This window comes from Periplaneta americana, chromosome 15 (assembly GCF_040183065.1).
Source record: "Periplaneta americana isolate PAMFEO1 chromosome 15, P.americana_PAMFEO1_priV1, whole genome shotgun sequence".
Lineage (NCBI taxonomy): Eukaryota > Metazoa > Arthropoda > Insecta > Blattodea > Blattidae > Periplaneta > Periplaneta americana.
Window position 1 is genome coordinate 43,568,077 of NC_091131.1, and position 13,999 is coordinate 43,582,075.

Sequence of the window (13,999 nt, forward strand, 5' to 3'; positions counted from 1 at the left end):
CACTTGTATATAAATAACATTCTTCAAAAGCGTGATTTAATGAAAACTGGAATATTGGTACTCCCCATCTTCACAAACACAACTCATAATATACGAAAGAAAAAGGAACAGTGAGACAGACACTTCGCTAGAGTTGGCAGCAGTAGCTGGAATAATTAAAAAAAATTCCGGATTTGAAATTGGCTCCAAAAGATACAATAGGGGCGAATTGGCGATTATATTCATATTTAGCTATTAGGATCTCATTTTGAAATTTATTGCGAAAGTTTCATCCACATAAAGTAAATCTTCATTTATACGTTTTTACGTATATGGGTCTGAAGCAAAAACGCTTAAGCGAGAAGACCGTACAACTGAAATAGCATTTAATATCTGAAATAGCAATTGAAGATTATATTCTTAATTACAGCCTCCTATTTTATGAATATTAATAAAAATCAGTTGTACCGGGACATCATTATATTTTTACTAACATTGCTAATAATAACCTGGCTATACCTTTGGATTAACGGTTGAGAACTGGACACGCTGTTTGCTACGCCCTTCCACGATCGGAATTTGATGATAATGGCATAAAATACAAGCAAATCACTTTACTAGGTACAGGAGGGAAGAAAAGTATTTAATCCACTTACGTAAACTAGGATATATTACGATTTTGAATTTGATAATTTTCATTCGATTTTTCTTTAATCAAAATACAGTACAGTATTAACAATATGTGTTTTTACTCACGAACTGAGCTATCTATGCGGACGTATTCATTATGCAGTATATATTATACTGTCTACAGCACATTAGCGTATAATATAGAGAGTGAATTTAAATTGAAAAATAATCATAATATGGATATTTAAACACATTTTTGAAAATGGTGGCCGTTCATTTCGATAGAGGCTTCAGTTCTTTTGTGCATATTATCTCACTGTAGACTATTGTACCTAATTCCAATTACGTCCTTCGTATCAGTAACTCATGTTGAAATAATTCTGTACCTACTCTATAAAAGAGTACCATACGTACCGGTACTGTAAATTCAATCTTCACTTCTGCCCGATCCGAAAAGATAAAATTAGTCAGACATGCTATCTACTGTCCGTCCAAATGGTAATGTCGCAGGATCGTAGAAGGAGAAAATCACGTGACAGTTCATTACTTATTTCAGTTATTTTAAACAGTTGTATAATATTACGTAGACGTCCAATTCCTAACAGAAAATGTTTTCAGAAAAGAGCTAAGGCAGCCCAGCCACTAGCCTTTACAAAGGGACGAGCAGAAGCAGGTGGGGGAAAAGCGAGATGCGACGTAAGCAAACGGACGCACAGTATCTTTGCGAAAATATGATTCAGTAATGAATGCTCTTTCTTCACTGCAAAACGCGACCATATTTCTGGAATGTACTATAGTCACTAACTCAGTACTGTTTACTATGAGGGTAAGGCGACTTTGACTGCATATGCAACCTTGATTCTGTGTGGAGGACGGTTGAATTTCATTAATAGAAGGGTTGTGTGTGAAGTACATTCAAAAACTCAGGTACAATAAAAATTGAAATAAAAATAAAATTATATTTCTGTATATCTGACATTTCGTGACAATCGCGATCTCCATACGACTGTACATATTTCCCATCTCCAAATCTGTCAACCGTTCACATACTGTATAGTGCACATACAAAGGTTGGATAAAAAAAAAAAAAAAAAAAACCTATTGATAACGAAGACAATAAAATTTGAGTATCGGTGAAGAGTGATACCTGTTCAAGAAAATATCGTGCAAATCCTGCTTCGTTTCTGAAGAATATACTTTTTTTTTTTTTTTTTTAATCCAGTCTTGTATATGGATCATTGTCAATCAACTTTCCCGTCCTGTCACACCTAAATAATTATTATAAGTGCTAACAACCATTTAAATGTTCACTTCCTACCTTATTGCAGCCGTCGAGCGATCGCTAAGAGGCAGCGGCGGCTAGTGGCAATTGTCATCACGTCCATGCTCTTCATTATAATCTGCACATTTACATGGGGGATTCCCCTCATCCTCGCAAACATGGCGGCCTCGCAGATTGAGCCGGAGCCTTCCGACTCCAAGGAGGGATTCTACAAGTCGGCGGCTGTTGCTGCGGACTCTACCGTATGCCCTCAGATCGGCAGGTAATGTGCGATCGGCCGGTAAGACATCGGCTAGAGCTAGAGAATAGAAAGCTAACTTTATACACTGCTCGGCTGATAGAAAAGCAACACAAAGTAATATTAGTTATAAATGGTTATATTTCTTGACGTCATACGCCTTATATTTCGGTACATATGGGAGGGGGAAGTCGGGGTGTCAGACTTTCACTATTCAAGCTGAAAATATTACTTTCGAATTCTATATAAGAAAGGATGAAGACTCGACTTTTTCTCTGGGCACTGAAATTAGACATATGTTACACTGTATGACTAGGGTATCGTACGCGCGTCCTGCAGCTAGCCTATGATGTTCTCCGTAAGAACCAACCCAACGTCTCTTCGGAAAGTGTGTGGAGATCGGCAGAAAGCTAAGTCTCTCAGATTGACTCAGACAACAGCTTTATTCAACTTTGAGAACCAAATAAGCAATGCTTTGGGCGTTACAAGAATATTTATGCAGGATGTTTCCGAGGTGGTGTTACAAACTTTCAGGGATAATGGCGAAGGGCACACGTATAAATAAGAGATACGGAACCGTGGTCCGGAAATGACCGAGTCGAAAGTTACAAGCAATAGTGATATGCGTTACAAGAGCGGTATGTTGAAGTTTTCATGTTCGAGGAAAAGTTTGAAAAAGAGAAACGTAGTTGAGCTTTTTTAATTTCCGAGAATTGAAAGAAAACATACCGCTCGTGTATCGTACATTATTTTGTGCGAAGATCGTTTATTACATACCTGAAAGAGGAATTTCTAATTGGTTGCAATGAAATCAGTGGCGGCTCCTGCATATTTCTTAAGAGGAGGAAAGAAGTTAACAGCGCAAGATGACACATTCTTGAGAGAAAATGCTACAAATTAGCCTACCTGTAAGACCAGATAGTGTTAGGGTTGGCCTTCTCTTTTGTATAGCAATAATCTGTTCTTGTAAACTGAGTTTCGTAAATTGTCCAAAATATGTTTTCACTTTCATTCATTGTTGGATAATTGCACAAATTAACAATTACAAGGAAATTCACAAACTCGCAGCATTTTTCGCGCACACTACAGCATCACAAGTGATGGAAGAGACTAGCTACTAACACATAACCAGAACAGTTTTACGGAAGTGGGAATGGGAAATATTCTGTTAGAAAAGCGAGAACACTGCACCCACTCACGTGGTCTGTGTTGCTACATGTACATTTTACAAGTTCAGTAGGCTAGCACATGCTTTTGAAGAATGTCAGTTCTTGTAAAGTCATACTATCATTATTGTTGAAGCTGCAGGTGACCGATTAATTTTTTTATGTTAAAAATAATGTAGTTTGGAGTACTTTCAATTTCAAATAGATTTGTACAAAACTGACAACTTGGCTGTTGTCCTGTCTAGTAGACAATGAATGGAAGTGAATTTCAGGGGCCAAAAATATCTGCGATACTAACGTAGAACTAACTACTTCCTCTTTGTTTTATATAAATCTAACTTCAACTTTCAGATATCCTCGAAAGTTTAAAACCATGAATAGTAGCTTATATAAAGTGCAATGAATAATATATTTTGTTTTATAATTTAAAAAAAAAGTTTATATGATGTCTTTCATAGCTTTGCGTTAAAACTCTTTTTATTGTCTCCTCCTAGATGTGTTATAGTTTAGTTGAATGCAGCATCGTTAGATGGCAGCTGTAGCAAGCTTGCTGCACGACCAGTCGGGTTCTATATTTCCCGCCCATGAGCTGATTCAGAGGAGGATCTCCTCCCTCTCAGTTCATTTACTTGCTTTAAAACACTGCTTCTGTCTCGCGCCGCTAGTACTCTGTTGTCTATATGTGTTAACTGCAGTAAAGGAGGAAAGGATTGACTTTCCTCCACACAAACAATCTCGCATCTTTCTCACAGTTTTCTAGCAGCACATGAGTGCGCGTCGTTTAAAACTCGATCAACTGAGGTTTTCTTATAGCTGTGAATTTAAAAATTATCGAATCTTCCTCGAATTTCAAGGCATATATTTCATTTGGTATTTACTTTCAAAAGAAGAAAAATGTGAGGAGGACGTTCCTTCCTTCCCTCCCCCGAGGAACCGCCACTGAATGAAATCTCCATCTTGGTTTCTGTTCAATGACGGCAAATTTGCAAAACAAAAATATCTATCTTCAACATTGTTGCTTTAAAATGTTTTCTGTGTTTACTTTACTCCAGCAGGCCGTGATATACGTCTGTCTTTTTTTCCCCCCAGTCTATGATGAGTCTGGAATCTTGTTGATTTTTTCACGGCTTCCTTAATGTTACTTGCATTACGAATGCAGTAACTTTAGTGGAGTTGTAGAGTTTACTTAATTTTTGCAAATATTTAAAAACAATAATTAACAGTGCAATGTAGGTGAAATTGCAGTGGTAAGTTTCCAATTTATAATTATTACTATATTGAACGTCTCTAAAAATAATATGTTAAAAGCCTAAAGCAGTAAAATCAATATGTCACTTAAGCGGTAAGAAGAGGGAAATTGTTATGTGTGTTAGGTTGGGAATATTGAATGTGGAATTTTAGACTTTCAGCTGATTGGTTTTGTGCGGAAACCAAGCAAATACGCACGATCTCGCACAAAAATAGTTGTGTGGAAATGAAATAATTTTATTCCTCTGTACACCTTATTTATGTGTATTTATCTGTACATCTGTACATCTATATTCATCTGACTTTGTTTACGTTGTCTACTTACAGTATTCCATTCAGTGCGCTGTCTGAGGGATGGCGACAGGAAACTACACTAAAGCAATGCAGATAGTGTAATGTGTAACGGACATGGTCGGTCCTGATATGCACGTCTGTAGACAGCAGTGTATGTGTACAAGTTGCAGTGTCCAGTCGATCAGTCCTAGTGAAATGGAGGAGTACACGAGAGCGGGATATGCAGACCTGATTTTCGAATACGGATGAGCCAATGGGAACAGTAGACAAGCTCACAGATTGTATCGGGGCAAGTACCCATGTAGGAGACATCCGGCCCATACCATCTTTCCACGATGTTCCAAAGGTTAAGGGAAGGAGGGCACGTGGTGCCAAATTGCAATTCCATTTCCACACAACTATTTTTGCTTGTAACTTTCGACTCAGTCATTTCCGGACCATGGTTCCTTATCTCAAATTGATACATGTGCCCTTCGCCGTCATCCCTGAAAGTTTGTAACACCACCTCGGAAACATCCTGTAGATGTCAGCAAGTTAGGGATAAAGGGGTCAGGTGATAGAACGGCTTGGGATGCCCTCTAAATGTTTCCCCAGCTAATTAAAAGCTAGTCACATAGAGCTGGCTAGAGCTTGATTGAAGGGTCGCAACAATTAACATGTGGTCATTTCCGGGGGAGGGGGAAAGGTCTACACCTGCTTGCTGGTATCTTTACAATTTCATTGCTTATACTACATTCAATTTATTATCGTGTACACAAGGTCTAAAACTTGTAATAACTATTTACACACACCTTGGTGCCCGTGACACCTGCTATTGACAGAAACAGTGGTGTTCACTACGCGGCCCGTGGGCCGCATGCGGCTCTCGAAGACATTTATTGCAGCTCTTGAACTAATATTATTGTTACCAGACACCGGAAGTTTAGGCATTATGAAACATTAAAATAGGCAGGCAAATAGGCATCATAAATAGCTAAAATAGGTAGACAAAAATACATTATAAATAGCTAAAATACGCAATAAAAGGCAATTACAAAAACCTTGCACTATACCCACAACCTTGCACTTGTCACATAGGGATTTCGGCAGCAAGAAAAGCTTTACAAAAGTAGAATGTAAAGTGAGATTTTAGTATTTAGTATTTATTTAGTATTTATTTATGTATTTATTTATTTATTTAACCCGGTAGAGATAAGGCCGTCAGGCCTTCTCTGCCCCTCTACCAGTGGATTAAAACTATAATATGAACAATAAAATTACAATTAATATTAAATTTACAATTACAATTACAATAAAAATTAAAGTACGACAAGATTACCTGATTAATGAAAGCTAGACAATTTATCATAGAAGTTAAGAACAAATTAAACTTAGAATAACAAAATTCTATAGTGATGAAATTACCGGATATTGAAATATTTTGTGATAGATTAAGAGAACTATTTACAAGAAACCATGTCTGAACGAGTCTTAATTACTGACCAAGTGCCTAGTAAGTTTGCGTTTGAATTCAATTTTATTTCGACAGTCTCTGATGCTAGCAGGTAGCGAATTGCAGAGTCTTGGCAGGGCTATTGTGAAAGAGGATGAGTATGAGGAGGTGCGATGGGTTTGGTATTGTTAGTATTGTTTCATGGCGAGAGCGTGTGTTCAGATTGTGGTGGGAAGAAAGGTAAATGAAGCGAGACGACAGGTACGAAGGAATAGAAGAGTTCAAGATTTCGAAGAGAAAGAGAAGTGAATGTAAATTTATTTTCTTATCTAGTTTAAGCCAACCTATTGCTTCCAGGAATGGGGTGATATGATCATATTTACGACATTGCTTACAAAACGTAAGTACAAATTATGAGCACGTTGAAGTTTCGTTTTGTTGTCGCTGGAAAGGTCAGCATAGTCAAAATAGGGAAATACAAGCGTCTGCACAAGGGACTTTTTTTAAGCAAGCGGGAAGATGAACATTTATCCTTTTTAGCACATGGATAATAGAATATACTTTTCTGCAGGTTTCTGTGATTTGTATGTCCCAGTTGAGATTATTATCCATGTGAATGCCAAGATTTTTTACCGAAGAACTGAAAGGGATATGCACTGTACTTACTTTAACGGGGGAAATGTCGAGGTGCTTTACAGCGTCGGTTTGCCGTTTGTGTCCTAATATGATTGCTTGTGTCTTTCCAGGATTGATATTAAGATGAAATTTCTTGTCCACGTCACAATCGAGTCAATGTCTTCGTTCAGTTTGTCTATAGCGTCGTTTACTCGGTCCAAGCAGGAAGAGATGTAGCATTGAAGGATTTTCGACTCGATGTTGCAATTACTGTTGGAAGCAAAAAATCTTCTCCATCGCACATACTGCAGCAAATATTCTACTATTGTGTAATATACCAATGCCATCATTTTTATGATTATCTAGAAAATACGATCAATTAAAGCTACCTCTTACTTTTGAAAACCTCTTTATTATCTTACAGTTTCACCGCGGCATATGTAGTAATAGGAGGAAAATGGTTAGGTTTCATCCCTGAGAGAAAAAAGACCCGGACTATATTATCATTTTATTTCTCTGCTGTCCCCAGATCGATGCTGGAGAGAGGCGGCTCGGCCGTTGATGCAGCGATAGCGACGCTGTTGTGTCAGGGTGTGGTGGACCCACACCGCAGCGGCTTGGGGGGTGGACTGTACATGCTTGTGTACCTGAGGAAGAATCGAACCGCCATCGCCGTGGATGCTCGAGAGACTGCACCCTCGAAGGCGACCAAAGACATGCTTAAACGCCAAGGACGAGGTGGGACCACGACTTCGCTTGCATGAACTTATCCGAAATTAGTTACAATATAGGGTAAAGGTTGATACTATTGTGATAATAATATTATGATAGTACTTTTTGAGAATTTTTTTACAATTTTACTGAGCGAGAGAAGAACCGGTTTTGTGCAGCAACTTGTCCACGAACATTCCCTTAATACGTTGACGCAAAAAACCTATCTTCCTCTCGCTCAGTAAAACTGTAAAAAATTCTCAAAAAAAAAAAGTATCACAATATTATTAGTATCACAGTGTTGCCAATCTTTACCCTACAGTTATAAGTCGCCTTCATTTGATTGCCTCTGATGTCAGTAGATGGTCTTCAGCATGTGTCTACAGCAGAGTGCTGCATTGGAGTTAAATCGCTCGCTTGAACTCGGTCGAGTGTAGCACCCTCGAGTGAGATACGATCGGTCGTGATACGCTCGTAATAAATAGAAGCACAGTACAATGTCATCTCACCCACACGTCTTATCTTGTATGGAAGGCAACAGATAAGATATACATATGTTTTGCTCACACGGTAAAAATAAGGCTTTATTTTCTGCGTTTATGACAAATGTTTAATGGAACAGTCAATGGAACGTACCAAAAGAGGAACATGAAGTTGTAAATAAAATAGTATGAAAAACTTCGATATACAGTTATTATTGCTAATTAATAATTATTCAATATTAGATTTACCACATAGGGTAAATTAGGGTCTCTTGGACAGTAAGGCATGTTGGACACTTTGTAGTTTAACGTGTTACTTCGCCACTTGTGGGCACCACATTCTGCTAGAGGTCAATGACGGAGGTAACCACGAGTGGGGCTACTTCCGTCATTGACTTCTAGCTGAATGTGGTGTCCACAAGTGGCGAGGTAACACGTTAAAGTACAAAGTGTCCAACATGCCCGACTGTCCAACAGACCCTACTTTACCCTATATAATATGATAGGTCCATACATAGTGTTCTGCCTATATACTGCAACAATGTAGAAACGTTTCACAAAATATTATTGATATAGTAGTAGATTAATAACAATATTAGTACAGAGATAACGTCACAGAAAATATACTAAAACGAATAATCATGCTGCACAATTGTTACAGATGCAAAGATTGATACACTAATTATTATTATTATTATTATTATTATTATTATTATTATTATTATTATTATTATTATTATTACTAGAAAACTTGATACAGTTCTTGCATTATCGTGATTGTGTTCTCCGTTTATAATAATTAGATTTACATCCAATAACATCTATCAGATGTGGCAAAAACAAAATCACTCCTGTGGGGGGGGGGGGAAATAATTTACCTACAACATTTATATTACATTGTAAAGCAAGTTTTGTAGTTTTACTATGGAGAGGTTAGTTAAACACTGCAAAGTTTTGAAATGATAAACATCTATGATGATACTACACAGTTCATCACTGACAAGAATAAATGTCTAACGCTCGGCTTATACCGTTCGAGGATTTATCGCTCGTGACAATTTTACCCATCATGCATTTGCGCTACCTATCGGATTATGCTATGAACTACTTGGCGCTCGAGCGAATATGTCCGATGCAGACCTCTGGTTTATAGTAAGGACTTAGTAAGACAGCCTCGCAAGTTATAATTCTAGTTGAAATCTCTAGAGGTCTATGATATCCTTGCAGCTTGTCTGCTAAGCGCAATTAAAGTGGTCGATTTACACTCCGAATAGGAAGTTACTTGATAGGTATCTAAGTAATAATAATAAAGTAAAAACTTGGTGTCACGAGTATGACACAAATTTTCTCATTATAAACTTTATATGTTTCGCAGCAATTCTCCTCTTTATAATGTTACCAAGGATATAATTTTCCTTGAAGTTTCATTGTAAAAACGAACGGAATTGAAACTCTGAACAGGAATAGTCGATTAATCGCCAGGGATGCAGTTTAGACTCTAACGACGCTGTATCAACTACTAGATTATTTAGCGTCCATGGAATTGGTGATAGCGAGATGGTATTTGGCGAGATGAGGCCGAGGATTCGCTATGGATTACCTGATATTTGCCTTACGGTTGGGAAAAACCCAACCAGGTAATCAGCCCAAGCGGGAATCGAACTCACGGGCGAGCGCAACTCCGAATCAGAGGCTAGCACCTCAGCCGGCTGAGCTACGCCGGAGCTGGACTTACTCCATTACTGATTATTAATATAGATTCGGATCTCACAACGTTTCCACGGTTGGTTCTACTGTACCGCTTTAAAGGTTTAGGTGAACCAAAGGGAGAAGCGAGAAAGGTATCATGCACTTTGGGTACATCACTGGATCCACCTTTATTATTAAGGTTAGGATTTTTATGACCTATAAATCATGAAAAAATGTCCTAAAAACAATGCATTTATGAACTAAAGTCTTTCAAAAATTATCTTAAAAATGCGCTAAAAATTGATCGTACATAATTGGCTTAGTAGGAAAAGAAGTTTTGCACTACTTAATATTTAGACTAGTAATTAAATTAAATTTTAGTACCAACATTTCAGTTTATTTAATTTTACATATTTTTTCTAAGTAGTACACTTCAATTAATTATTTTACCTGATGTAGTTTCCATGTAGTCCACCAAAAGGCCACTCTTATCCGGAACTAGCAGGTATAGAGGAGTCTATATTGAAGGAGTGGTTGGACTGATCCATTACATGGGGTGTACTACGTTAAAATGGCAATATTTGTATACAAAAACGATTAAAATATTATACAAAATAATGGGTATTAATGGACAAAATATGTAGAGAAAATATCAAAGGAAATAAACATTATTTTACATTAATAACGGGGTTTTATGGCAAAAATTGAATGAAAATGCCTAAAAAATGACCGAATAAAACAAAAAATGCTCTTACGAGTTGAAACAGGCAAGAAATGCAAAAAAAATGTCCTAAGAAATATGTCTTAAAACATTTAGTTTATCACATAACATACAAATACTAAAGCAGCAATGTTTCTGGCTTACTAGAAAAAAGATGCAATTTAATCAACATCCTAGCCCTAGTTATTATATATCTCGTACTGTATGTTTCTTTTTTTTTTACTTGGCTATTTAACAACGCTGTATCAACTACGAGGTTATTTAGCGTCGATGAGATTAGTGATAGCGAGATGATATTTGGCGAGATGAGGCCGAGGATTCGCCATAGATTACCTGACATTTGCCTTATGGTTGGGGAAAACTTCGGAAAAAATGCAACCAGATAATCAGCCCAAACGGGAATCGAACCCGCCCCGAACGCAACTCCGGGTCGCAGGCAAGCGCCTTAGCTACTGTATAATAATAATAATAATAATAATAATAATAATAATAATAATAATAATGGCTTTATTTAACGTGGCAGAGTTAAGGCCGTAAGGCCTTCTATTACACTCAACCAGGATTAAAACTTGCTTACACAGTTGAACATAAAACTGGATCGGAATTAAATAATTACCAGGGAAAGGGATTTGGAGTATTATAAAGAATGGTAAAACGTAGTATAGATATTCGTAGCTCACTGACTGTCAAGCGAGCTGCGTTACAGAGCATGGACTAGTACAGTACACTTCATACAAACTTACACGCAACGTGCTATAAACGTATTTCAGAATAAACAAATGGAAATAGTTTAATGACATATAGTGACCTACATACATAATCTGCATTCCTTTTTTAACTATATGTGCTTTTCTTGGCAACGCACAAGACACCAATAAACAACATTACAAATATACATAGTTAAATATCAACCTCTGCATCTTCGCGTGTCAGTGGACATATTGATGGCTGATCGACAGTTGTCTTCTGTATGGAACTCGCCTCTGAATATGTGTGTTTTTCTGTCAGGAAATATGATAATATGTATACAACGTATACAATATTTACAATATATGCAATATATATTGCAATATTTACAATATAGCCTAATACAGTATCATTAAATGTTGAACAAAATGTAGAACCAAACGAAATGGCATTTTCAATTAATGCTATATTTTGTTGATGAAACAATTATACCTGTAATGCCTTATTATAATAAATTGTAAATATTATTTTCAAATTTTTAAAATACAACTTTGCTCTGTTGCAAGGAAGGAAATTTTATAACATGGAAAAACTCCGCTCTACATCTAGGAGAGACAATTGGAAAGTACTTGAAACAAGATACGTCAATTAAATTCACATGTTGAATGATGTCATTGGGACACATCCTTGTTAGTACATCTGAAATCTGACTAAGAATACCGTACCCATAATTTTTAATCAAACCTCTGTTCATTTTTTCACCAACGCGTTTTCCTATTTCACCTTCTACTGCACTCAGTTTATTTACAATAGTCCTCATCATATTTATTTGCTCAACTAGTTCCACTCCTGACTTTTCTAATTGAATAATGGCATCCGGTAAATATCCAAAATTTGTCTTAATATCCATGACTTCTTTCTCGATTTTTCTATCATTTAACAGTTTCTGGCGTATTTGAATCGCAGTGGCGTCATCGAGATTGAAAGACTGGACCGCTTTCTTCACAGATTTGAGGTGATGTGCGTAATAATTGCAAGCTTCTAACCATGACCCCCAGCTCTTAAGAACTGGACGTGGGGGAGCGACAATTTAAGGAATTGTTTCCTGAATTTTGATACTAGATCTGGAGCTTTTACAAATATAGTCTTTCAATTTTGTATTGTTTGTTGGTTTCACTTTCGGCATTGTACCTGCACTTCACTACTCTGAACTGTAAACCTCCATGTTGACGTTCTTATGCGACAACTGTCCCGTTCACCTGTTGTTGACGTGCAGAGACCTGCGAGTATGTCATGGAGGGGAGGACTTGGTATAAAGGGTTGTAAACAAATGACTGTGTAGATGACAATACTAGCTTTTACTACTCCAAATTCCGATCCCTAATAATTACATACTGATACAATTTAGGTATATAATGAGATCAAAGGGGGTAGTTACATAAAATTTACCTCATAAAATAAAAATAAACATAGTGAAATACATATTAATGTTGTTTGAATCAAATACGAATCACGTGAAAACAGAAGCCGACATAAAAACAGAAATGTTAGATAAAATTAAGATGTTTCCATTTATTTTAACGCAAATGAATCAATCAATTACATAATTACAGTCATTCAAACTACACGTTGAAAGCCGCAATATTGGATACAACTTTGAAATTTCAAGTAGAAAAGGGGTACTCCTCAACACTAAAATTGTGTAAACTATTGTCACAAAACAAACGGCAAAATCAGTTTCAAGACACCTCAGTTCCTGTAGGAAATATAGCACATTCATCCTTTAATTTAAGTCGAATATAGATAATACACGTAAAAAAATTAAATATAACTTATTCCTCAAGATATTTTTATTATTATACAGATTTTTAATTGGTTATTTTACGGCGCTTTATCAACTGCTATGTTCATCTAGCGTCTGAATGATATGAAGGTGACTATTACACTCTTACTACGTCATACTACTTTTGACCAATAAAACGGTACGAAAAGACGTATTTCAACCAATCATGGCTGCTTATCGCACAATTTTATCGCGTCCCTAGCATTTGTTTAATTTTATCGCGTACCTAGCATTTGTTTAATTTTATCGCGTCCCTAGCATTTGTTTAATTTTATCGCGTCCCTAGCATTTGTTTCTTTGTTTGCCAACATTTGAAACTGCGCTGGTCTGGACGTCAAAAAAAAAATATATATATATATTTTTCAAATATGACTCGCATTGGCATTCAAGAACAAGAGTTAATAAAAATCACTTACCATATCTATGCATCTTCTGAAATCCGATTTACAAATGAATGAAGAGCACCATTCGGAAATCCTGAATAAGTTGAATACACCATGTAGGCCTTAATCAACGAGTTCCACTTATATTACGCACACGTCCAATATAACATCAATTGAACCACCAACCATATTCAAATTTGAAAATTGTACATTCAATAATTATTCCTTTTAAAATTATTCATTCGGAAATTCTGAATAAGTTGAATACACCATGTAGGCCTAAATCAACGAGTTCCACTTCTATTACGCACACGTCCAATATGACATCAATTGAACCACCAACCACATTCAAATTTGAAAATTGTACATTCAATAATTATTCCTTTTAAAATTATTCATTCGGAAATTCTGAATAAGTTGAATACACCATGTAGGCCTAAATCAACGAGTCCCACTTCTATTACGCACACGTCCAATATGACATCAATTGAACCACCAACCACATTCAAATTTGAAAATTGTACATTCAATAATTATTCCTTTTAAAATTATTCATTCGGAAATTCTGAATAAGTTGAATACACCATGTAGGCCTAAAT

At 36.5% G+C, this 13,999-nt stretch overlaps 1 protein-coding gene across 2 annotated transcripts in view; it reads left to right on the plus strand.

Annotated features, from left to right (window-relative positions):
* The window catches only part of LOC138714828 (scoloptoxin SSD14-like), a 134,145-nt gene that overhangs the window by 19,138 nt on the left and 101,008 nt on the right, over positions 1-13,999 (plus strand). For both annotated transcript variants that reach the window (XM_069847002.1, XM_069847003.1), the window contains exons 2-3: positions 1,938-2,153; positions 7,414-7,622. In XM_069847002.1, the coding sequence (XP_069703103.1) occupies positions 1,938-2,153; positions 7,414-7,622 (425 nt within the window). The remainder of the gene's footprint in view (positions 1-1,937; positions 2,154-7,413; positions 7,623-13,999) is intronic.